At 38.4% G+C, this 27,828-nt stretch overlaps 1 protein-coding gene across 1 annotated transcript; it reads left to right on the plus strand.

The window, feature by feature from the left end:
• The first annotated feature begins 9,519 nt into the window (after window positions 1–9,519).
• On the plus strand, window positions 9,520–27,495 carry cfdp1 (chromatin remodeling protein CFDP1). Its single transcript, XM_088416315.1, has 7 exons — window positions 9,520–9,815; window positions 12,439–12,565; window positions 15,844–16,069; window positions 19,738–19,844; window positions 21,338–21,463; window positions 22,689–22,850; window positions 25,967–27,495. Exons 1-7 carry the CDS (start codon window positions 9,749–9,751, stop codon window positions 26,061–26,063), a joined length of 912 nt encoding a protein of 303 aa, XP_088272441.1. The 5' UTR covers window positions 9,520–9,748; the 3' UTR covers window positions 26,064–27,495.
• The last annotated feature ends 333 nt before the right edge of the window (window positions 27,496–27,828 follow it).

Consider the following 27,828-nt stretch of genomic DNA (forward strand, 5'->3'; position numbering starts at 1 on the left):
AACTGGAGCGCTTGAAGAACCGTTAACACAGAATATATCTCATCCTAATACACCTGTTTGTGAACACGGGTGGATTTAGACGTTGGTTCGGTCTGTTTGCTTCTTTTAATGAAAATAATTTTGTACAAACTTAGTTAACAAAAGCTGCTACAAGCAACTCCTCTGGCTGCTTCACACACACACAGTGGGTCCTCAGGTTACGAGATTAATCTGTTCCCCGGTTGGGCTTGTAAAACGAATTCGCCATATAGCAGGCAATCCAAACCTATGTTAAATAACTAATGCGATTTACAGACAGAACTCCAGGTAAAAACATCAAAATTGTACATACGTATTAAATATTGGTATCAAAATACTATAGTAAGTGCTAGGTATATATAATATACATGTATACAATCAGAAAACATCATAAATAAAAAAAAATATAGAATGGATTTATTTACCTTTTAGTGGCGCTTGTTTAGCCATATTCCATAGTAAGGGTAGCCTAGGCTAGGCTAGCTTTGTATTTCTTGATTATTTCCAGCTTGGTTTCCATATAAATCATCTTCTTAGGTCTCTAACATCACGAGCAATCTTGGGACCCATGACTAACGCATTCAAGTTTGAATTAAGCAGTAAAATGCACTATAAATATGGTTTTGTAACCACGTCGTGTCAGTGTCAAAAAGGATACAGTTTTAACAGTGGCGGTCCATGCATTTCACACTTAAGCCTTCAGTGAATGCGCCCCTCATGCTCACGTACACAGGCTTTTTTTTTTCAGAGCATCAACAAACCCGCATCAGCAATTAAGGCTTATCATTATACTTGCCAAAACTTAGAATAAGTCATAAGAATTTGAAATTATTTGTCCACAAAGTTTTATGAAGTCCACCAAGAGCAGGCAAGTTTTAACAAAATTGTACGCGAAATTACAAACGGCAATTTAATAAAAGTGTCACATCTGCATGGGCATGGTGAGTTGAGTTGGGAGGAGGAAGGAAAGGGACCCAAAAAAGGCAGGAAAAATGAGAAATATGTGGCTCAAAAAGGAGGTTTTAACAAGAAAATGAGAGCGGACTGAATGGGAGAAAAACTGGATGGACAAAGTATCCCCAGACAGGTGGACGAAATCAAACTAACGAGAACGCAGACAATAAAGGCAGACGCGAGTGGAACAGAAACATGAACAAAACCCCACAACAACAAAAGCCAACCAAAAATGACAATTCAATATGAATGACATGAAATGACAAAGACATATTAACTCACCCAAAATGGCTGTCCCCAAGTTATTATAGTACAAAAGCCATTCTTTTTTCCTCAGAAAGACTTTTATGACTTGCTTGTACAGTTTGTCTTTGTCATGTTTCATTTCCAATAATAAATCCTTTTGTAGTGACATAGACGCCAATGCTGAAAGTTACGTCGGTCCAATTTCCGTTTTGCTCTTCTTCCACCATTGTGGGTTGAAAAAAACAAAACAAAAAAAAGCATCCACGAGTCTGACTTTGATGTACGCTAACGCTAATATTGGCTGGTTGAGCAACATGTTTTTTTTTCTTTATTAAACTACTTCTACCATTAATTATGGAGGATCAATATAGCAGCGCCTTCCTGCAGTGAGCATCCACTTACATCACGGTCTACGTCTTTTTTCCTGAAGGCTTTTTTATGGGTCGATTGGCTATTGCAGCTGTCTAACAAAAATATAGGCCCGTACACAATACGTCATTGCACACTGCACAGAAGCCTTCTACTTGCTCAAGCGAATGCCCGAGCATCTCCCAGCTAGGCAGACCTGGAAGTCTTTCTGGCGACACACAATAGTACCATCTGACAATAAAACGGGATGATGTCATGGCTTTGTAATTCTTTGGTTTGACTGACCAAATGCATCATTGTATTTCTGTGCAGTGAAAGGGATTTCTGTCCCAGGGATGTTCATAACGCTCCCTACCAGGATATAACGCCACATGAGTACAATCTTCCAAATCTTGGTAGAAATCTTTAGCTTTTTACAGCAGCAGCCAAAATCTGTCCTAGTGACCAGTGAGGATGAATCCCAAGTGGAAATGACTTCCTGCTCGCTGCCTTAAGGAAGTCCCCCCCCCCCTCGTCTTCATAATGCCAGCATTTATCTGAATGAATATTTTAAAGTTACTAAAATAACTTTTGAGATATCAGTGGTACCTTCCTGGTTTTCTTGTTCTGCTCCTTGCCTTATCTGATGTGCCTTTGAAAATGTCCTTCTCTGCTCTTTTATGGCCCTGAATTTCAAGAAAGAATCTACAATTGAGCTTAATACATACTTAATACTTCAGAGACGTGCGGTCAGGGGAGGCAGGTGAGGCATAGCCTTACCTGCCATCATGACAAGTAAAAAAATAAAGAATTATAACATTAAATTTATATTAATATTTGCCCACTGATTTTTATGTATGACTAATTTCAAACATATTGTATCGTTAAAATCGCTGAATTTACCTATTTCCTGTTCAAATACAGGGATGAAACGAGAGGTGAAGCAGATTCGCACAGCTGGCGCGTGCTGCTTCCCAATAAAATGTTTGCAGATACTTTTTTTTTTTTTTTTACCTAATTTTCCACAGTCTGGCTAATGTCTTTAACCATTAAAGTTTAATGTTTGTTAGTGACATACTTAGTTTTGCTGATGGGAAATAAAACCGTATTGAAAAGGCACAGGGTGAGGCAGATAGTTCTCTGCCGCAATGAAGAGAGCGTTCGTGAGCAAATGGGTACTTGTTGCGCTGTTCTTCTATGCAGAGGCACCAGGCGAGTCAGGTGCTATTGGTTTTGTATTTTGTGATGTCGGACTGCCTAAATGGAAGAGGAGTTTAAAACAAACCTTAAAAATTTCTCAAAACTGGACTTTCAGTCAAAAGTGGACGTGATTAACACAGGTAAGACCAATGCCAGAGCTAAGGTTCGCTTCAAACTACGGGACAGAAGATAATGCGTGCTTTTCAAACAGTGGTACACCCGAGTGGTCCCCAACCCCAGGTTCGCGGACCGGTACCGGTCCGTGGATCAATTGGTACCGGGCCGCGTAGGCTGCGCCCGTACGGGCACACGAATGCGAACGAGGCGAAAAAGCGGAGAGTTTTGTATTTGTAGTCAATGGCGTTCGCATGACTGGGCGCGAATGCACGTCCGGCGACGCGAATGGAGCGACGTGAATGGCTGCGCGCGGTCACGAGAAGCAAAATTTTGAATGTCAATATGACCAACCTTGTTCAACTGTAAAAAGAAAAAAAAGAAACAGGTAAAGCTTACTTTATCAGTTCATTCCACATCTATGGATTTCAATCTCAATATTGATTCATATATAAGGCGCACCATCAGCTTTTTCAAAAAAAAAATAAGGCTTTTGGGTGCACATTAAAGTGTGGAAAATACGGTATATGGTTTTTCTTTGGGACGTCTGGGATCCGTGGGTTCTATCATGGTCTGTTGGATTTTGGGTGGTGGGTCTATTTTGAGGGTTTCTGTTCTTCTGGTTGCGTAGTTCCTGTTTCTGTTTTCATGTCATTCTGTGTTAGTTTTGATTAGGTCCACCTGTCTGAGTCTACCTGCACCTCGTGTTTCCACCAAGCGGCTTGCCCTGCTCATGGTTTCCTCCCCACCTGTTGCGCGTCAATCATTAGTTTGTGTTTATGTATTTAAGCTGAGAGTTTGTTACAGCCCGGGTCGGATCATTGTCATATAGCTCACTTCTCTTCCGCATGTCAGTCTGCCCGCTCGTGTTTTTTGCTATCCGATTTTTCTGCTTTTGTTCCTGCCTGCCCTTCGAATAATAAATTTGGACTACATGAATTCCCTGCCTCGAAGCCTCCCTGCTTCTAAAAAATTACTGGAGAGTGTTGTCATTCTTGGCAAAAGGTCACTTTGTCATGTTACAAACACAGTATTTTTAACTGTGTGGCACATTTGATGTAAACCTCATCTGCTTAACGGCTTCTGGATAGTTGGTCTGATGTACCATCAGATACACAGAGCCATTCTGTGTGCTATCACCGGCTGCCAGGTCAGCTGGAGTTATTATGATGGTATGGTTGAGTTAAACCAACCTGGGAGGGGGGAGGTCAAAGTTATATAAGCAGACAACAAAAGACTGATGCAAACAAATTACTCCCTTGGACACCTACTTCTCATGAAATTATTTAAATCACAAAAGTTAAATAAGTCAATAAATGTCTTTGTTGCGTGTTGTTTATTACTTTGTTACTGTCATTGTTCATTGCACACATGGGTCCAATTTCAAGAGTCAAAATCAAATGGTATTCATTTCAAACTTTATTCTACAAAAAATACATCCTTCTTGAATTCATCAAATGTTGATATGTTAATAACCTATATTTCAAAGAAGCACCAAAAGTAAAACAAACCACAAAAAAAGAAATACAGTAATCCCTCGTTTATCGCGGAGGTTACGCTCCAAAAATATCACGCGCAAAGTGAAATCCGTGAAGTAGCCAGCTTTATTTTTTTTTTTATTATTTTACAATGCAATACTATAGAATAAAACCAAAAATCAAAACCTGTTTTAAAGCCCCAAATTTGTTTAAAACAATCATTTTAATATAGTAATACAAAGTTGGAAACATTGTCACTTGCATATTTCACAGTCCCAGCCATGCCTCTTCTTCCTGAACCCGCTCATTGTTATGAGTAGTTGTCTGAGCTCTTTCTTTTTCTGATCAAGATTTTCATGAACGGATATGCCCGGACATCAAATTAAAGTGAAGCCTTTTATATCATAACAATACACTTGAAATTTCAATTTATTACAAAAGAAATCTAGGTAAAAGTCAGATTTCCAAAACTGTGCATTTCTTCGTTGCTCTCAGTAGGCACACAGACGAGTCACATGATTGGCTCACAGAGACCAAGCTGTCAATCAATGTGCTTTGTAACGTCTGTGCTGAGCTGAGCGCACACAAGCACAGGAGAGACACAGGAGAGACGAAAGCAAGCATTTGGATCCTCTTGCCTTTTGTAATAAATTGACAAGTGAAAAACCAATACAGTACTGCATCAGTATTTTATTTCGAGACAACAGTAAAGCCTCTGAGCCAATCAGGATTCAGAGCACAATGCGCTGTAAAAATACCCACACTGTAAAAAATCCGTGACGCAGCGAACCCGTGAAAGATGAACCGCGATACAGCGAGGGATTAATGGATTACAACAACCGCAATACATGGCTTGCAGTATGCTGAATGCAATTGGTCTCATTGGGCAAATTGTCAGGGACTTCATGCCCCTTGGGAGGTCAGTCAGGATAAGAGGTCCTGGGTGAGAGACCAGAAAAATTAAAGCAGGGCATAGTCTGTAACTACAGAACATGACGAGTGTTTTCTTGAGTGTTTTCATGAGTCATTCTGCCACCCTTCTGGAGCCAGGTCAGAATGGGTCTCATTTGACAGCTTGCAAGGTGAATATTAAGAATCAGGTGAGAAACTCGACGCCATTCTACTGTGGTGCTGATGGGAGGCTGCCAAAAATGGCCAGCATTGCCCATAGTAAGAATGGACTAAAGTCATTTTGGGTGATTTCAAACCTAATTTTTTCCAATTTTCCAACATTGGTCTCATTTGACAGCGAGCAAGGTGTAGATAATGAAACAGAAGAGATACTCACATATCAACAGAAACAGATATAGGAGAAACTCGCGAAAATTCAAAACTAACTGAGGAAACAACAAGAATACCAAAGTAGTGATGTTACACACGAAGCAGATGCTCGACTCAAGTGCCGAGCGCTCGCGGCAGAAGTATCACAACACGTGGTTCCGATGACTCGTTGTATCTGGCGCAACATCAAGTGACGTCACGCTCAAAGCAGACGCTCGACACCTTCCGTGCGCTCGTGGGGAAAGTATCACGTAACGTCTTTTGATAACGCGTTGTAACCGTAAGTGCATTAGCATGCATATTTGAAAACGAAGATTATATTAAGATTAGATTAGATTAAGCATTAGTTTCATTTGCAACAAGACATAGTTTAATTGTTCATTCACACACTATATATTGGCATCCATCCATCCATACACACACACACACACACACACACACACTCACATACTTACATTACTGTCGTGCTGTTACCTTCCACGTGCTGTTACCCTCCACGTGTGATGGCGAAGCGTGACGTGCAGTTACCTTCCACGTGTGATGGCGAAGCATGGGTGGACAGTCACACGACAAAAGTTCCTCCTTTGACCACTTTACTTGCCTCCAATATGCACACAGGTTACAATCATGAGTGAACGTTCTTTAAGTTACACTCTACGTTGTTCTTGGCCTCTAGCTCGGGCACAGACAGCGCTTAAGAGTATCCGTGCAGTGTGCCGCGAGTACCAAACAACAACAACCAGAGAACAACAACTCGTCTCGCGATGACAACCGCTAATTGCATACAAATGTTGCATTCAATGACCAAACTTGGCTCGGAAAAGTAAAACGAGAAATTGATACACAACTATAGGTCATCAACATCTTAACTGCCTTACAAAACATAGACACATACATACATACTTACATACTATACATACGTGTGCACTACATACTATACATACCTACTGTACTGTACATACATACATACATGCGTACATACTGTCCAGTACATTATATATATATATATATATATATATATATATATATATATATATATATATATATATATATATATATATATATATATATATATATATATATATATATATATATATATATATATATATATATATTCAAACTTTTTACAAAGGGGGCCAGATTTGGTGTGTTAAAAATGTAGGCGGGCCAACCTTGGCGGGCGTTCATTACATAAAACAGCAATTAATTTAAATACATTTCAGCGAGCCGCTCTGTGTTTCCCATTTGCTTTCTTATTTTAATTTCAGGTCTCTTAAGCATGTGTTTTGTTTCAATTGAAACGTGCATAGCAAAATTAAATTGACATTAAATATTGAAATTGAATATTCACTTAACTTCACTTTTTGTAACACTTAAATGAACTTTTTTTGTAACAGTTGAACAGAAGTAATTGTACTCTTGGGTGCAAATTACATTTGAAACATAAAAAAATATCTCACCATGGCAGTTTCATTTGTATATATATATATGCAGGGCTCATTTAAAATATGACATTAGTAACTATAAATGTTGATTGGATTTTTAAATGGTTATTATTCTGGAGTGAAAAAAATTCAGACTTATCGTAAGTGAAAAATGACTTGTCCGCATGAGTGTGATGAGTGAAACTGAGATCTGGAGTGCAGGACAAAGGCCAGGCGTTGCTCTATGGCAGTAGTATGGATGCGCAGTAATATGTCCTCACACGGCTCTTATTTAAGTTCATAACCCAGAATGTCTTCTCACACAAATACGTCGACCCGAACAAGCTTAGCATTTTCTTACCAAATGCTCCAATCTCTCGGAACTTGTCCTTATCCAGCAGTCGGTAAAAGTTGTAAAATATTGCTGCTGTGAGATTAAACTAGCTTCAAGTTGTTTCAGTTTCTCGCTGCGTTCATTACCTGTGATCTTGCCATATACGTCAGCATGTTTTGTTTGGTAATGTTGCTTCACATTTAACTATTTAAAAACAGCCACTGTCTCTTTACAAATGAAGCAGACATAGTTGTTCCGTATTTCAGTCAAGTTTCCCCCTTTTGTTGATTGTCGCCATTTTAGAAAGTTAGGTGCTCACCCATTCAATTTCTCATATACTAATTTGATGTTCCTAATTGAGTCTATAGATGGCAGCAATTAGCATATGCAGGTAACAGCTCTGCTGCCCAATGTATTAATTCTCCATGCGGGCCAGACGTTATTGACCGTTATTGACGGAGGCTGCGGGCCGGATGAAAATTCACCACAGGCCGCATTTGGCCCCCGGGGCAGACTTTGGGCATGCCTGCTCTATGCCATGCGATAGGGTCATCTCCAAAACTGCAGAGGTCATCGGAAATATAAGAACCAAATGCTACAGAAATGATTTTATGTTTTAATAAAAATATTGAAAACACACACATACCCCTTCCAGTGTTTCACACATTTTATATAACTGTCCATCCATAGATCCATCCATTTTCTATCCCGTCTTATCCTCACAAGGGTCGCAGGCTTGCTGGTGCCTATCCCAGCTAACTTCAGGCAGTAGACGGGGGACACCCTGAACTGGTCGCCAACAAATTGCAATTTTGGTTAACTACCATCACAGTATCTTCTTCCACAAGCATTTCACATTTTTGTTTTGTAAGAATGATGCAATAGTGTCTTACATTTTTATTATACATTGCCCATGTCAAACGGAAATGCAATATGATTTTGTCCAAAATATGTCACCATACTGAAATGTGTCAAATGCTTTGAAACGCTGACCCATTTCGACACAATTGTCCCATTGATGCAATGTTTCAGGAAGCAGTGTGTGATGCTCAACACGGATTCATGTGAATGATTCGCGATACTAACCCATTTCAACACAATTGCTTCAGACTGATTCAGTGGACCAAAAAGCTTTGATTTTTCCATCACGATAGCAAAGTATGAAATGAGTGTAACTGGGAAAGAAACTCGGAGGACAAAGTTGGCGTGGAAAATCTAGCAAAAGTTGTCGTTCTGTCCCAGTTGCACTTAAATTCTTGGATGATTACCCTATGATTGTAAACAGGTGTGCAGCTGGTGGTTCCGCTCCCTGGACTTGGACAGGCCTGCTCTGTAATGATAAGTAAACCCCACCAGGGAGAGACAGAACACAGCTCCACACGTTTGCTTATGTTAAAGGGAGTGTGTAAGATCTAGACCGTTTTTCATGAAAAGGGGATACAATAAATGATTGTAAATTTCAAAAACTTGCAAATGAATGTGTTCTTAATGATCAACAGTATGTTTTAAATATAATCATTAGTTATCCTTAAATTATATTACATGGGTGGTGGCACTCCTCTGGGGAGGCGGCCTAGTTCATTGTAGCTACAGACAATGGTAAATGCGTCACCTGAAGCAAAACGCTCTTAAACTTACTCCTGTCCCTTTAAATAACTGAAGTGGACATTTCATTCTCCTTTAATTTTCAGCTGTGTGCTCATTTCCCGATCCACTATAACCAGTACAGCTAAGCAAAGCATCCCCCTCGCGTTAATTAAGTGAAAAAGTTAAATGCCCGCACGAACACCCGGCAACACAAATGAGCACGGAGAAAGGATTTTGCACAAACACTCTGAAGGCTTGTATAATTGTCGGTTCAATGGGCCGTCACACAAAGGTTACGACACTTTTGTCGTCATTTCCGTCGCCAAAGTCTCTCTTGTGTTTCAGACAGGAGCCTATCCATCGTTACGTAGTATTTGTGCCGGGTATGGCATATGCTTCTGACTAAAAACAAAAAAAAACATATATATTGCTTCGGGGCATGTTTAGCAGAATAGACGGCATGTGATTGAAGTAAGGTGTGTGTGTGTGTGTGTGTGTGTGTGTGTGTGGGGGGGGGGGGGGGGGTGATTGGCAATGTAAGATGGCCGCTAGTGACTTCATCTGAAGAAGAGGAAAAGGAAGAAGCAGCAGCAGCAGCTACAGCAGTAGAAGAAGAAACAGAATGAGAACAAAAGTAGTGCACGAGTAGTCCGCCTTTTATGTTTTTGCTTTTGCTTATTCAATTAAAATCAAAGATACATTGTACATTAGCTGCATATGATTGTATTCTGAACACGTAGTATTCAAGCAAAACAGAAGCCGCGATGAACTATTCTGATAATGACTCCGATGAGTATTTATCGAGTGAAGATGCAGATTACGTCCCATCAGGTGAGAACAACTCCCAGTTTACACCACAAATGTAAGCATGTCGTATTTCAATTATCATCAACATTTGGCCAACAGAGATTGTAAGCATTTTGAGTTTGATTTTACCTGTAAACAGCTGTGGTGTGTTTTATAGAACGTCATTGGGGGATTTGTCTCGATACGTGCACCACACAAATGACATTTTATGGTCAGTTTGAGTCATAGCAGCTACAATCCTCAAAACGATTTATTCATTGCGATTTATGTTCCAACGTAACACCAATACATTCATTGTTATATTTGTAGCTGTAAAAGTCGACTGGCCAAAGTTACTGACAAATAGTCTTTCTTCACTTTTTTGGTAGTGATTTTTGTATAGTGGTCTCTTTTTAGCTATTTGGAAATGAAAACCCAAACGGGGGAAATAATTTTACTGTAAATAGGCATTTGTGCACAAAATTACTATCAACGTAAAGTTTCCTCCTTTGGGATCATGTAAAAGAACGTTTTAAAGATAGAATTTTTTTAAATAAGATTTTCTGCTATTAGGGATATATATATATATATATATATATATATATATATATATATATATATATATATATATATATATATATATATATATATATATATATATATATATATATATATATATATATATATATATATATATATATATATATACAGTCGAACCTCTATATAGTGAACCTCTACAAAGTGAATCTCTCTTCATAGTGAACGAATCTTTACGGTCCCTTGCAAAACAGCTATATTTGACGTGTATGTAAAACCTCCTCATAGTGAAACTCCACATAGTGAATAATCTCTTCATAGTGATGCTATTAGTCAGTCCCTTGACAGCATCTACCTCTATATTGTGAATATCTGAACTTATCGAAAATTGTGAAGTTGTAAAATTGGGCGCACTGTCGGGATTTCCTCCCTGCCTAGCCGCTCTCGCACGCCGCGACTTTCTCTTGCATTTTCACTTCGTCCGCCGTCCACTGCGCACGCGTTTCTCCGCTGGTCATCCCTCCGAAAATTCTAAGATGTCGGAATCTGCCGTGAAAAGTATGGATGCTAGATCTATAAGTCGGAAGCGAAAGCCTTTGTCGTTGGAGGAGAAGTGCGACATAATTCGGAAGTGTGCGAGTGGAGGCATACCGTGCAACCTCGTATTGACAGTTACTTTCTCCGCGCTGATGACATGCACTGATCATGTTTTATTATGATCATATACTGTATTCATTAACTATTGTTGAATAATAATAAAGAGTTTTGTTCAATGTAAAATGTTTTGACATTAGTTTTACCGCATTAGATTTTAGTGTTTAAACAACTTAAGTTGTTTAATTTACATTTATTTACATATTTATTAAAAAAAAAAACGTATATAAAATTATTTACATATTTATTAAAAAATTATTCACATATTTCATCAATGAATTCTGAACATTTTAGGAAAACCTCTATAAAGTGAATCTCTCTTCATAGTGAACTTCTCTCCTCGGACCCTTGAAGTTCACTATGTAGAGGTTCGACTGTATATATATTTAAGCATGATAAAATTGGATAGTCTCGTGACTATATAATACTTTGTATGAACTAACAGCATGTTTCACTGAAATGTTCACAACATTTACTAATTAATTTACAATGATTTTTATATCAACGTTACTTTTTAAAAGACATTTATAATCTTACGTACTCCTGGAGTGCATTACTGTATGCCAATGTTTGAAACACTATTGGAGAGTAATGAAGCCCAAGCCTTGGTTGAGCATTTGGCGTCTTTCTGCAGTTGATACGTTGACACTGCGCCAGATATTTGAACATGTTTTGCAATTGGCGATGTCACGTGTTCGTGCACAAAGCCTCATAAGTCATCATCACATGGTTTTGGAGATTTGACCAAGGTTTTTGAAGCACTGTTTTGGGTAGTCTGTCTCACTTGGCTGACACGGGCTCAAGAGGTTCGGTGTCAAACTACCCATCTCAAATAAAGACAAGTGATTCAGAAAATAAATGAAAGAAGCAACATGGTAAGCAAAGTTAAAACAGCTAAGGGTGACTGAGCACATCAGGACAGGGGAAAAAGCAAGTGCTGTCATGTGAAACAATTATTGTTTTTTTTAAGGGGTTGTTATTTCCAGTATTCTAAAGTATTTTAGAGCAAACCTGCCAATTAATGAATTAGTGAATTTGCGTACATATACAACTGTGTGCAGGATGCACTGTCAAAATGAGACTTTCTAACAAACATGTGGAGCATGATGAGACCTAACCCATGAAATATCAAGGCAAAAAATACATTGTTTCACTTTATTCCACACTTGATAAAAGAACAATAAACAGCTGATTTAAAAATAAATACATATACATATAATAAAAACAATCAAGGCGGATACCCCATAGTCAACCTAATTTGAAAGTTGACTTACCTGGTTCGTATTTTTTTTCCCAGGCCAAGACTGCTCTCAGCAAAAATAAATAAATAAATAAATAAATAAAAATACATTTTCTGCATACGAATCTGAAAAGATGACAAAATGCATGTGTGGTTTCAATGTGTTGTTTATCTATGGTGTTTCGTGTAAAACAAATTTCTCTTTCCGTTCCTATTTCGGTGTGTTTTTTTTCTCAGATGATAATGTCAGCGAGGATGATATCAATGAATGTGAGAAGGAAGACCCTTTGGCTGAAAATGCTATCGCGCTTCATCCTGGCAGCGTGACCAAGAGAAGGCTAAAAAAAAAAGACAGCAGTTTAAGGTTGGTCGAGTTTATGGGACTTCCTTACCGTATTTTCCGCTCCATACATTACTTGCGTATGGAGTTTATTTTTGCAATTTGCCCTTATATAGGGCGCACCATGTTCAAAGTTGCATGTTCAAACTCTTTCAGCAGTGACGATATATAATGTTCTATTAATGTTTTATCGCTGCCAACATACGTAATGTTCCCTTATTGGTTTATCACCAGTAGCATACATACTGTGTGTGTTCCTTCTCTTACTGTGTCAGTGGGGAATGGTCCGACCAATATTCAGTCAATTGGAGGTCTTACCAATTACTTATTTTGAAAGGATTTGGGACTCACTACACATACAAGGCACAGCAGGTTCAAATGCGCACTGTTGAGTTTTTGGATAATTAAAGGCAATTAATTAAAGGTGAATTAATTCACCTTATGGTACAGTAAATATGATATTGAAAATATAAATACTGTTATAAATATGCTATAGTACAGTAGTTTGAAAATGAAATGTTTTGACAACCTATGAGGTATTTTAGCCTCTAGTGTTTTTTTTTTTTTTTTTTGCTTTTCCTTTGACATTACACACCAAAAACATCTAAATGCCCAAGTTGGGTCAACATTTGCCCCAGGGCTTAAAAGTGCATGGTTTATTTGTCTGTTAGTAACAGAAATGTAAGATCGCATTTGTGGAAATTATTTATAATGAAATAGAATATCAGTGCTCATTTTACCTCTGAAAACAGAAGGGTCCCTGGGACTTGAGTCACAAAAATTGCATAATAAAATGGACAAATTAAGCTTGAACTGCATTTACAAGACGTGAGCAAAAACCAGCAACACATATTAACAAATGTCAAAAGTAACTATACAGTATGTATATGGCCCACAACTTGATGATAGGGAAAAAAAAATTCCTTCTTAAGGTAGACCTTTTGAGAGCCGCTGCACCATCCAGAGCACGAGTGTCAAAGTCGTTTAACCCTGGTGCACCCCTTTTGTAAACTATACTCAAGACATTTTTTTTTCCCAAATTTTGTAACTGCTTTTAAAGGCATAATAACTTAGTTATTTATGAATACTTTTTTTTTTTTTTTTACTTTCAACCGCTCAAATTGTTCGGTGGCATCAGTTCTATCCATACATATGTATGTAAAGCGAGGGACACGCAGAGTAAAAAAGAATATAAAAGGTGCTGTCAGAGAAAATATTGGCTCTGCCACATCCCGGAAAAGTGACAGTTCTCAGCAATGTTCTCCTTTCCGGATCCACTGTAAAGTGCACAGCAAGCTCACTCCCCTCCCATCACATGATACTGTTGCGTGAAACGCCTCGCGTAGAGCATAAACTACGCGCTCCATCTGAATGCAGCATTAGAATGTCAATGTGGACGTATATTACTATATTTCCAAATTTGCATGATTTCAAATATAAACAGCAACAGCAAGCAAATGCAATGCAGTTTTTGTGAGAAAAAAAAAAAGTGAAATGTAATGGTTGCTGTAAACTCTGGCCAAGATGATATACAGTGATCCCTCCTACTTCGCGGTCTCAGATATCGCGGTCTCAGTACTTCGCCGGTTTTTCCAAAAAAAATTTAAAATATTTCAAAATAAAAATAATTTAAAAATGTGCAAAAATGGCAAAAAATTGAAAAAAGCAAAAAAGTACATTCTACAGTACTGTATTCATCAAATAACTAAGTAATATTAGTTAATAACTATGTTAAGAATTCTTCAAGCGTTTCGTGATGTTTGTGTTAGCATGTGATAATACTTTGTTAGCCGCGTTACTCCCAGTAGTTAGCAGCAGGAACAAAATTGTATTTATACTAAAGCTCACAAAGCTTGTGATTTGCTGCTGCAGCAGAGGAAGACTGAAGTATGATGCACTATAAAAATAGTTGCCTCTTAAAGGGACACTGTGTAAGATTTGACAATTTTTTATTACGGACAGCAGGAGCTGCTGCATTTACCATTGTCTGTAGCTATAACAAATATGGCAGCCTCTGGAGAAGTGCCACCCCTCATGTAATATAATTTAATGATAACTAGACCTACGATTATATTTAAAACATACTGTTGGTTGTCAAGAACACATTTAATTGCAAGTTTTTAAAATTATAATCATTTAATTAATCATTTTTAATGAAAAATGGTCTAAATCTTGCACAGTGTCCCTTTAAAACAGACGCCGCGAGAGGCAGCAAAAAATATTTGGACGGTTTTAAATAACGGTGACTTTTAAATTCTCGATTTATTTCCAATGCAGTTATTGCCCCATGCCTGGTTCTTTTTTTTTTTTTTTCTTCAGGGCATTAATAGCATTGGGGAAAAAGTTGTTTCTGAATCTCTTTGTCTGGCTTTTATGAGCACTGTAATGCCAACAAAAGGGGAACAGTTTGAAAGAAAGAAATGTTTCTCGCTCTCCTCATGTAGCTAGCGCTTACAATGACTTCAAGGGAGGATAGAGAGCATCCAGTGATTTGTTTTTGTGCAGAGTTTATTCATCCTCTGCATGCATCACTTTATTCTTGGCTGCGGTGCACCCCGCACGCCACACTTCGATGCAATACGCTTAGTACATAATCTCAAGTAGGCATGGGCTGATATTACAACCCCAATTCCAATGACGTTGGAACATTGTATAAAATGGTAATGAAAGCAGACTACAATGATTGGCAAATTATCTTCAATGCAGTCATGTTAATGAATGAGAGCTGTTCCACATCCTGGGTATCAGCCGTGGTTGCGCTGTGGTCCGCCAATTTCACGCAGAACTTGAAAAATCTGGTCAGCTGCCATGAGCCATTTTCAATTCCACAATTCAGAAAGTACTAAAGAGGAAAAGAATGTGATCTACATCCGGATTTACAAAGAAAAAGCACTCCACACAAGACGGTGATTTATTGGATGAACCCAAAAGCGACTGCTTCTCCTTCTCTATGCCATTGTTATCGAGACAAGTGCAAACACTTTCTTCCTGTTAATTGGCACTTTAACGTTTGTACAAATATATATTACTGTTTGAGATACGATTCTATCAATTCACTTAAAAGTTCAAGCAAATATTGCATGTAATCACTCATTGTAAATGAAGCATGCAATGAAGTATTATCTACACAAACGTTCCACAAATGGAGTCTGGCTTTAAATTTTATATTTGGGAATATGCTTATTTTGATAGGGGAAAAAAATCATTAAAAGACATCAAAATATTTTTAAGTGTAACCTCCCCTATTAAACATTTGAACAACAATTTGTATATATAACATTCAATTTACTTTTTCTCCACAGAAAGAGGCCAAAACGAGTACTTGAAGTAGACCAAGAGGAGACAAATGGAGACGGTACTCTAGAGGCTCAGACACTCGAAGATGTGGAAAAATGTAAACAAATACAGGATAATGACGAAGCTGCAAAAAAGAAACAATCAGATGATCTCTGGGCTCGATTCTTGTCTGATGTTGCCCCCAGACCTAAAGCATCAATGGTCACATCACCATCTCAAAGTACACCAGAGGTAAATTAACGTAGCAAGAATCAATAGCGCAGTGTTTTACACCATTTTTTAAAAATGTTTTGAAATGAGCATATACCAAAGTGTTTAACAGACAATCATCAGACAATCTGTGGTGTGCATTTACCAAGCCAAGTTTAGATTTATTTTATCAACACACCTGCAATAAGGGCATATCACACAATTAAGGTGAACCTGAACTATACACAAAGAACCTTTATTATGTCATGTAAAAATACCAAACCAAAGTTGATGTATGTATTATGTATGGTATTGTTTGGCAACACGAATGTCCATCTATCCTATGCTTCCAACTTTCTTGTGTTGGGTCAGTAACGTTTGCAGGGAATCTCAGATTTACTTCGCCCCACTCGCTTTTTCCTGCTCTAAACGTATGGCGTTATATTTGTGCCACAATTACGCACGCGCGGAAAAAAAAATTGAGCGGAGAAAATCAAACTGAGCGAGCGAAAACAGATTTTGAGAGCAAGAAAAAAACTATTGAGCGCGTAATGATAAGAGTTTGAGCGCGCGCCGATGGAGTTTGAACACAGAAAAAGAAATTGCTCGCTCAAAATTCCTCTTTGCTCGCTCGGGATAGCCCTCTCTCGCTCAACATCTCGCTCTCGCTCGCGATACTCCTCTCTCCCTCGCTCAACATCGCGTTTGCTCAACATTGAGCTCTCGCTCGCTCGAGTCGTCCTCTGCGCTCGCTCAGTTCTGTTCACGCATTACGTTTGTGCCACAAAACCAGCCAATCAGAGCTTGTAAAAGCACTTTGATTGACACAGCTTAGTATCCAATGAGATTGCTTGTACGCTATCCGTTGACGCACTCTCGTTTGCCCTGTGTTCACCCGAAAAGGGCAAACGAGTGTGCGTCAACACGGACTTGGGCTGGAGAATTACTTTTAATATTATTATTATTATTGTATTGTATCATTTGACAGAAATACCTTGTTAGTTTTTGTACTTTAATAATATAAGCCCACCCCTCCCGCCTACGTCTGTGACGCACACTCGTTTGCTCGTTCCGGGTGAACACAACAAGCAATCTCATTGGATACAAAGCTGTGTCAATCAAAGTGCTTTTACAAGCTCTGATTGGCTGGTTTTGTGGCACAAACGTAACGCGTAACGCGCAATTTTTTTTTCCGCGCGTGCGTAATTGTGGCACAAATATAACGCCATATAAACGGGGTCCCAATGCATTACCAGGAGAGCCAGAATACAGATAGTTTTTCAAGTGTAACCTGTGTTGTTCCTTGGGCCTATTTGCGATGGGACATGCCTGTGACACCTCATAAAGGAGCTGTCCTGGAATCCTCACCACTAGATGCCCGAGTGACCTGATCTTGCTCCTCTCATTGGAGGATCATCACCAGCTGACCAATCTTCTCAAGATTATAACGCATTTAGCCATAGTGCAAAAGCAGTCAGTTTCACTAAAGAAGGCTTGAATACACATATGAAACTTGGCTCAGTACCTCCAACAAGTTGAAGAACCACTGCCGTAGAAACATTTCTTAGAAAAAGACACAGAAGGGCAACGTCATTCTCTATAAGTACTCCAGATCTCAATCCGAGTAAAAATATTTGGAAGTTAAAATGGATCCAGGCAAGGATACAACCTGCAAAGCTGATCTGTCAAATCAGAAATAGGAGCCCAATTAATCAAGATTACTGTTTATTCTCAAGGAGTGTGCCAATAATCGGTTCACATAAGAATTGGAATTCTCATTTACTATGATTCAGAATCAATTTAAAATGTCCCAAAATCGATATTATCGACCGATGTGCTTTTTTTAGCGCTGAAACGATTATGAGTCGTCAAGGAGGCTGATTACTACGGTGGCCCTGAAGTGCAAATGAATACTGAAATACTAATCAATACATAGCATGAAGGGATGGATGTCAGTGATGTGTTTGGGGATTTTGGAGTCCCTAACCCAACCAAACGCTTTTTTATCCAAAAGCACTGTTCCAATATGATCATGTTAATGTCTTTGATGTGTTCGTTGATTCATAATCACAAATTGTGGCATTACTGTTTTTTTCCCCTCCTCATCTGTCAGAGAAATCTCAGAAAAGAAGACTAGGACAAGCCTAGCTGCTTAAACAGCAAAAAGAGTAACTCAGACCAGCCAAGATTGACTTTTCTACGCCGGCGTAGGGAAAAAAGGCTTGAGCAAATGTAACTCGTGGGTCTTCCAACGCCAGTTTTTCCACTTGCCCAGCCGTTCCCCCCGGCTTTTATTGAATAGAAGCATAGCAGATTACAAGACACAACAAAAGAGCCAGCCGGGCGCCACCGGCAGCTGGGCCAAGGTCCCGGCTCACACTTTCGTGCGTCAACAGTTCTATCTAAGGACAGGGTCAAGATGAACTAGGATTGCATAAATGGGTAACAATGAACTAAGAACATAATGATAACAACCTAATATATGATTCCCTTCACATCATCTAGTAATTTGCAGACGGTCCCTTGCGCAGTCGCCCAGCCTCTGCAGCTCAGAGAGATAAATTGCTTCTTTTCAGCAAAACAAACGGTTTAAATAATTTACAAATGTCTTTTTTGACATTGTAGCAAGTAGTCTGTGTTATGAAGAAGGCACAAAGGCAACTTTGGTATTTAGACAACGTTTTGGCTGAGAGGTATTGATCGCGAAAGTCCGAATCTGCCAATATCTTGCCAACTTTACTTAAGTCCTGACCTCACGGAGCGAAGAATAGTTTTGCTGTCTGTGAAGCCCAAGTTTTTTCAATTGAGTCTTCAGCGTGCGCATACTTATGTTGATGCCCTGATAAGTCCTCATCATATCCAGTATCACATCATATGTTTGTCCTGTCTCAAAATACTCTTTGATAGCAGCCACGTCAGAATCGGTGTTGACACTCTTTTTTTCTTTTTTTTTGAGGAAATGATTACGTCCCGTGAAATAATTTCCTGCTCAAATACAAAGTCAATTTACGTCCAATCAAGTTGCCCCTCCTCGTCCAATCAGTCGCGAGTCCACTATTCCCTCCCGCCTCCACCACTTCCGGTTTGGTCTTTAAATAATAGTGTTTCTCGAAATGTTGCGTGCTTTTGTGAAAATGTTGCGCGCATTTCGACTTTTGTAAAAAAGTTATTTTTATTTTTGCCTTTTGTTTTTAAATTGCGTTTTTCTTTCTTTGTGTTGTTTCTCGAAATGTTGCGTGCGTTTGTGAAAATGTTGCGTGCATTTGTGAAAAAGTTGCGTGCGTTTCGACTTTTGTAAAAAAGTTTTTTCTTTTTGCGTTTTGTTTTTGAATTGCGTTTGTCTTTCTTTGTTTTGTTTCTCGAAATGTTGCGTGCGTTTGTGAAAATGTTGCGTGTGTTCCAACTTTTGTAAAAAGTTTTTTATTTTATTTTTTGCGTTTCTTTTTTGAATTGCGTTTTTCTATTTTTTTGTTTTGTTTTGTCTTTTGAAACGCGTTTTTCTTTCTTTGTGTTGTTTCGTCTTGTCTCGTCGTAAATGTGTTTTTCTTTTTTTAATTTTGCTTCGGTATTTGTTATTTTCATTTGCACTTCAGGGCCACCGTAGGTAACCGATATCTAAAGCTAATATTTATTTCAAGGAATCAAGAAGGACGGTGGTTTCATGTGATTTTTTTTTTTAATTTTAATGTTCTATTCCTCTTTTGCCTCAGGCTCATTCTTCTGCTTCCAGTGCTTGTATAAGGAGTGGATCACAAGAATCAGATCCGGCAAAAGTCACCATAGTTAAAGTTTTTGATTTTGCTGGAGAAGAAGTCAGGTACAATTTGTCATTATTTTACCAAGAATGCTTATGTCTGTCATTTACATACCACAAACAAAAAAGGCAGGTCCACATCCATGCAGAGATTCAGGACTTCTTTTTTTTTTATTTTTTATTTTTTTAGAGCGCATGATGTTTTCTGAATCTGAGCTTACAGCAAAAACATAAACGGGGAAAAGTATGAAGGCTGATGCATTAGAAAAATCTGTTAAAAAGAAAAGTTGTAAGACATCGATAATTCCTTTGTTTGGTCAGATTTCATATTTTTGGACCTTCATCTGAATTATAACTAAGAGTACGGTAGCTTTAGATAAAGACCTGAAAGAGTACCATGATATAATTAAATAAATGTCCCATATTGTGATATTTTAAACATCCCATAGTTCATGGTTATCTGCTTCTACACCAAAAAATATTTGTGTCAAATTCACTGCTTTCTCGAAAACACATCTTTTCACAAAAACATAAGTTTCTCCTTATTTGGTCTAAAATAGCTTAGAGTCGCTCTAATTGCCAGTTTTGAAATAGTGATTACTAAAGACGGGAACAAGGTAGAATCATACTTTTTCTAATAAAACAAAGGAATCAATGTTTTATATGGTATCTTCCACATTTATGTAGCCATCGCAGACAATATTCCGTCGGTCTTTAAAGATGAATGAAAATGCTCAAAATTAGCTGGCACTCTCCTCAAATAGTAGGGCTCTTGGGGGGGCTGCAAAGTGATGCCAGTGGGGGCTGCGGATGATCTCAGTTTGTGCCATGTGACATGTAATAGCAATAAAATAAGGATTGGCTTTTTTTTATTTGTTTGTTTGTTTTTGTTTTATTTCGGGCATTCTGATGCACCTAGTTATTTTTTTTCAGTTTTACATTAACCTGTAACCTGTATAAAAGACAGCAGTTAACAGCTAAGGAAAGTTGATTTATATTGCTTTTTTAAATGTTAAAACGGGTAGAGTTTTATTTATACCATTTTTATATATAACAATCTTATTTAGAGTTGGCGCAGTAAGTGAAGGGCGCCAAAGGTTTTCTCTTTCTGGTGGGTTTTGACAAAAAAAAAAAAAAAAATAGTAGCACTGCTCTAGGAGTTTTTTGTTCAGTTAAATGTTGGGACTGAGTTAGATTTGATTTTAAAAAAATTGGGGCTTTAATTATGTTTAAACTAGGCACACACAGAGGCAGCTTTAACAGCATTGCAATATTTTTTTTTTAAACTTGCTTAATAAGACAAAGTTAAACTGTTTAAGTGGTCAAAAAAGTAGAAGTATAATTTTTGATGTGGTTTTATTCTTCATCCATAACAAAAAAATATAGTACGATACCCTTGTTTTGGTGCCAATAAGTTGCTATTTAATTTTTTCTTTCATTACAGTTTGATTTTTTTCAGAATGATAATCTGTCGGTCAAGTTTTTTTTTGTGTGTCATGAAACCACTGTTTTCTGCTGCCTTTAATTTGAATAGTAACTGTCCCCTGCTTCATTAGGGTCAACAAAGAAGTATTAGCAGACTCCAGAGAAGCAAAGATGAATCTAAATATCCAATGTGCGAAAGAAAGGATGGGCAAAGAAAATCCCCCATCTTCCAGCCAATCAGGCATTCCTGGCTTCAGGTCTGAAGAACAACACAAACAATTACGGTGCCGAAAAAGTGTGTGTGTTTGTGTGTGTTTAGTGCTATACAGTGAACCCTCGTTTATCGCGGTAGATAGGTTCCAGAACCAGCAGTGATAGCCGAAAACCTGTGAAGTAGTCCCCCCACTTTTCGCATTTAGGAAAAAAAAAATATATAGCGATAGATAGGTGGATGGATGGATAGATGGATGGATGAATTTTTTTACGTGAAAAGTCTTCATGCTATACATATTATTTAAGACAAATATTACTGCAGTACACATACTTACTTAAATATTAAATGATTAAACCTTATACACTGTACAGTAAGTGAACTGTTCCCCCTTTCCTTTGAAGCCTCAGCTGCGGTCATACAAGCAGTGGCCCGAATCAAAGTCTATTCTGTACATGAGCAAAGATTAATACAATGGAGAGTTTGAACCTCAAATACCATTTTATTATAAAAGAAATCTAGGTAAGAAATTTCCAACGGTCTGGCGAACGTCTTCTCCTTACTGTGTCTCTCTCTGCCCTCGACGATGTGTGTGTGTGTGTGCCTTATGCTGTGGGTGCACTTCATGACTGACACGAACGTCCCTGTGGGATGGGAGTTGGAGTAGAAGTAGATTAAAACTCCAAAACTGTGTAACTCATGAAACGCACATGTTGTTGTCAACACACAGGCAGGAGGCAGAGACAGAGAAGCAGACGCCGTTGGTAATGTTTTAACTAAATTTCTTTTAGAAAAAAATGGTATTTCAAGTGTGAACTCTCATTGTAATCAACTTTGATCTTGTACAGATTAGACTTTAATTCAACGTCCGGGCCGCTACTAATACAACCGCAGCTGCGCGATACTTCAAAGGAAAGGAGTTCACTATGTTCTTCCGGCAGTCGGCAATCCAGATTGCTAAAGCACCTTCCGTATCATTTCATTACGGGCTGTAACAACTGGCTTCGGTGAATTGCCAAAGGTGATGGCAGTCATCTTCCTAATGTTTGCCTTGTCCTTAATGTAGAATGGTGGATTCGTTCACTCCCAAATGGCGGGCCACCGCCATAGCTACGAGTCGCTGAAGCGATATGTTTCTCTTATACATATGTATACAAATAAAAAAAATCCACAATGTGGCGAATCCGCAATCGTGGAACCGCGAAGTAGCAAGGGCTCACTGCATTGTGATTGTATCAAATCTGAAATGAATTCTCTCCATTTTTGTTTAGTAATTCCAAACGTCCAGCAGGGATGTCCAGTTTATTGAGCCGAATTGGGGGGAAAAAACAAAAAATGAGCACACTGGAGAAGTCAAAGATGGACTGGGATGCTTTTAAATATGAGGAGGGTATTACTGAGGAGCTGGCAGTCCACAACAGGGGTAAAGATGGGTAAGAGACTGCAATTTCTGTTTTCCCTTTTTCTGTTATAACTGCAACTGAATTATATTCCGTTTTCCTCTTTTTATTACCTTCCGAGTGTGCGTGACAGCCAATAAAAGTAATCAAATGCTTGTAAACCCTTAGAGATTTGGCTCTCAAAAGCTAAAATGGTGCAATTAACATGCGATTCCAATAATTATAATAGAAGTCAAAAGTAAAATTAAAAGAAGGAATGATAAGCGTGAGACATCTTTGAGAGAGATTGTGCCGTTAAAGTCTGAGATAAGAATTTTTCTGATTAAAGTGCACCTCCGTAAATCCCAGAATTGGGTCTTGATGGGTAAATATTGTAGCATTTGATAAATATCTGGTGCTCCAATGTATGTGTCTCGTCCTGTATTTGCCAAAGTAATTCATCCAAAATCACCCTAGTTAGTTTTAAATGACTGTGCCATTTTGGGAACGGGTGAGACATCAAGTCATTGACAGGGCCATTCCTTGCCCGACTAATGATATGTCAGATTGTCGTTGTCAATGCAAAAATACAGTATTCTGATGAACATCAAGAGGAAATGGGTCAACATGGATATTTATTTGAGCCATAAAGGGCCCTGATTCTGAGTCCGACAATGAAATTGGCAAGACTGATTTGTCAGATGTAGAAAATGCCACTTTGCATTGGGGAGTCGAGGAAGGATGTAGAAAATGCCACTTTGCATTGGGGAGTCGAGGAAGGATGGAGATGAAGGCTACTGCTTTGAACAGATGTCGAAGACTGATATTGAGTGCTTTTGTTGCACACAACACAACACTAAGCAGACATATAGCCAAATTTTGGCCACTTTGAAGATACTCACAAGAACAACCCCAACATCATAATGCCACATAACCTGATTACCCGCTCATCCGTTTTAGCCCAACAGACACGTAGAGAACCCTGCAAAGGATTAAACTCAGCAAAGCTGCAGTCTCACACAATATATCTGAGCAGGAATTGACGGACTGTCCCACAAGCTGACTAAGGCACTACCACACATTTTCAACTAGCATCTGTCATCCACATACCTGACCTCCACAGAGAGAGGTGTGAATGACTAATTGCCACTAGCCTTCACTTCCATAGTCATGAAGCACAGAAGTGTCTGTGTCAGACTTCATCAAGGAGAGACACCCCCTCCACTCCTCCTCATATGGAGGAGCAACTGTGGTAGTATTTTGTCATATCACATGAAAATCTTTGCCGGTATGATAGAACTGGGATAGTAAAATTCCTTACCCCCTTACCTGCGAGGAAGATGACGTGATACTTTCCAAAGCTAGCTTCTGTAGCCGTGAAGCAGAAGATCCACTTCACTCACTTTGCACCCTTCTCAATGTTCTTTTCTATAAATACTGACTATATAGTCAAGTATGCACATAAGTGGTACGTCACAGAAATCACTGATGCCGAATGTCGCATGCACATGAATGTAGCACAACTTAAGGCTAACAAACAAGCTAATCGAGAACCAATAGATAACCGTCATCTTGATAGGTTGTGAGACAAACTGCAGGAGCAACGCCAGCTCTATGTATTAGTTTTCTCACATTTCAAAAGTTAGGCAAGTCCAACCCATGTCTTCATATTCTGAAGATATTTATTTGTTTGCTTAGTGAAGTGGCTCAGACTGACTGCCGAGGCTGCATATCATTCTCATTAAGTGAATTGTTTATATTGTCACTTTAGAGTTAGAGGAGAATTTACCTCTGACTTTCTTGGACTAGTTAAACTGGGTCCCGAACAAACTGTGCAAACCATAACTGATAGCTGGCGTTTTTCGGTAATTGCACTTATTTACTATTGTCGTATAACTGCTTCCATGCATTGCGTCACTACAATGCTGGTCTGCTATTTGTCGGCGTCTCCTCACGGAGATGGTAGTCTGCTATTGGTAGGCCTCACTTGTTTGCTTTGTTCGATTGTTAGTGGTTACAAAACCGTATTTATAGTGCATTTTACTGCCTAATTCAAAGTTGAAAGGGTTAGCCATGGGTCCCAAGATTGCTAGTGATGTTAAAGAGAGAAGTAAGAAGATGATTTATATGGAAACGTTGCTGGAAATAACCCTTATTAGGGAATATGGGCAAGCGCCACTCAAAGGTAAATATATCCTTTCTATATTTTTTATTTGTGGTGTTTTCTGATTGTATACATGTATATTTTATATACGTAGCACTTACTATACTATTTTGGTACCAATTTTTAATATGTATGTACAATTGAGATGTTTTTACCTGGGGTTCTAAATGCATTAGCGATTTAATATAGTGTTATGTCCCAGTCTAGGGGCCTAGGACAATACATGGGCAAAGGGCCCCGCCTTCCCCAACTCCCAAGCAGCCAGCCGACGAACCAGGTGTTTGGAAAACAAAAGATATATTTATTTACATAAAAAAGGGTTACTGAAAGATAAGGAGCAATTAACTCAGGGTGAACCAAGGCCAAAACAACAAACAAAACAATCCTGTCTGTGAAATAACCAAACTAACCTAACAAACAAAACAACCAAAAGACAATATGCTTACCTCCCTTGCTCCAAAAAACAGGAGGAAAGAAAATGTACAACAAAAACGGCGGTTCACCCCTACGGTTCTGTTTCCACAAATATCAGGACACAACAATTGCGTGGCTGGTTGGGAGCGAAGGAGGAGGAGAGAGTTGTCTGCCATCTCGGCTCAATATATAGCAGGTGTGCGCTCAACAGCAGCCAATCATGGGCCTTCCTGGATCCGACCAATCCTTGCGTTGCTGGGGCACACCTAAAAAAAAAAAAAAGATGCAAGGAAACACTGGGGAAAAAGAAACAAAGCAGGCAGGTACTAGAGAGCGAGACCAATGAGCGAACCCACCTGTAACAATAGGTTTAGATTACCCGTCATATGACGGATTCGCCTTACGACCCCAACCGCAGAACGGATTAATGTTGTTACGCGGGGGCCTACTGTAATATCTTGTACACATCTGAGTAACGTACAAAAAATATTATGCGCACCCCTGTAAAGGTAAAAGTATTTTGTAACCTCTTGATTTGTGAAGGTAAAAGTTTTTCTCACATACCTTTCTTGTCCTTTTTCTCTCTGTTAAGATATGTGGAGCGGAAGAACTTCCTCGAGCGTGTGGATCACAGACAATTTGAGATGGAGAAAGCAGTGCGTCTAAAAAACATGAAACATTCATCATAACCACGGGACTATAATTTTCTCCAGTGCTTCTGTGTGTCAAGTATATTTCATTATTTTAATGTTATTTGTCTGAATTTGTGGTATTTGTAGAGTGAGATCAAGGCACATTTTTTCTCTCTGAAATAGCCTTTCGTTGGTGAGGTGACAGCCTATTTTTGACAGTTAAATGAATAAACTTTGGAAAATGGAAAATCTAGGACCATAATTTTAAATCAACCTTTTGACTGTTTCTATGCCCTAATCAATTGTTTTTCGGTTAATATTACTTTATGTTTGGTACATTGTTCACTATTTCATCTATTCTAATTCTCCAGTGAACCCTATGTCAACTAAAATTGTGAATCAAGCATGTGCAACTTTAAACAAACCTGTTATTGATAATGAAACTGATTTTGCCATTTGAATCCCAAACGAAGTATAAACCAGGGTGCATGTTGTATTTCCTTTTTTTAAAAAACCTCTATTGCATAACCACTTTCTTTTTGAAATGCTACTGCAATACCCCTGTATGAAAAAGGATGGACTCAGGCACTTGTTCAATCTGTTCCCTTCTTTCATTGAAAATAATGTAACAACATCGATTAGAATGAGCTGCTGTTAACAGCCATTGTGCAAGTGAGTCAACTGACTCCGTGCTCTCGCTTGGCACATTACCATACTTACCGTAAGTAAGACTACCCCTTGAATGCATAAAATCAGAATAAGGCAAAGATTTTGTTCGTTCTTGTTTGCACAAATTATGTTTGTCCTCTTGGTCAGCACTAACAGCCATCTGAACAGATAGTTTCTACTCCACAAATCTTTGACAGCCCTATTACTGTTTTTATTGCCTACTTTATTATTATGTCTACTGTGTGGAATGTCTGCTCGGAAGTGAACAGAATAAGAATTTTATTACTTCAGACAGGCTTCCTATACATATGATAAAAAAACTCATGAATTTTAAGCATAAAGCAGAAAATCAGAAAAGTGAAGGTTTGCTTGTTTAAGAATTATAAAGCCAAAATGTCCTTCAATTCTGGAATGACCTGATTAACATTAATCTCTAGGAGGCACCGGCTTGCAAGTGTTGCTGGAAGGGCAGGAGTAACAGGAAGAGAGCATATGGCATGTGGAGTTGTTAAGTGACAATTACATAGCAATCTTTCTTGGTTTTCTTCTCTCTCAGTCAGTCTCCGCCAGGTGATGGGGGACAGCACTTAAATACAAGCACCTGAATAAAAGAGGTCTGGCGACATCCCAGCACAAAAAAGCCAAGCTAGTACAAAAAAAAAAAAAAAAACTGTGAATCTTCTGAGTTTTTGTCATGGATCAATTATTATGTATACGGAACTTTTATGTACAAACCTTATGTATATGTGCCAATGTTTCATCCAATTAAAGGGCCTTTGTAGTACTTCATAGTACAATTGCCCCACTAATACAACATTAATGACTGGTTATTATTTCTATGCATTTTGGATTTTTTGTGCACTCATGTACCATTTGTTAATTTCCAAAAAGTAAATTGAATAGAAGTGTTTTAAACACTTTAAAATGAAGAATACACCCCTTTGCCCCTCCTGACGCCGATGACCTTTGAAACACCTTGCTTCCAAAGAGAAGAAATACACTAAATTCATCGTTAGATCATTAGTACTAATATTTTAATTAAATCATCATTGTTGACTTTTGTTGGTCTTCTAGTGGTTTGGCATAAGTGTTAAAAAAAAATATCTCACGTAAAGACTGTTGAAATGACAAATGTGAAATGTTAGTAAAATGT

This window comes from Hippichthys cyanospilos, chromosome 6, assembly GCF_059441005.1.
Source record: "Hippichthys cyanospilos isolate Australia breed blue-spotted pipefish chromosome 6, RoL_Hcya_1.0, whole genome shotgun sequence".
Lineage (NCBI taxonomy): Eukaryota > Metazoa > Chordata > Actinopteri > Syngnathiformes > Syngnathidae > Hippichthys > Hippichthys cyanospilos.

Coding starts and splice junctions, on each gene's coding strand:
- cfdp1 (XM_088416315.1), top strand. CDS start 9,749: ATGAACTATTCTGATAATGACTCCGATGAGTATTTATCGAGTGAAGAT. Junction 9,816..12,438: donor TGCAGATTACGTCCCATCAG/GTGAGAACAACT, acceptor TTTTTTTCTCAG/ATGATAATGTCAGCGAGGAT. Junction 12,566..15,843: donor AAAAAAGACAGCAGTTTAAG/GTTGGTCGAGTT, acceptor TTTTCTCCACAG/AAAGAGGCCAAAACGAGTAC.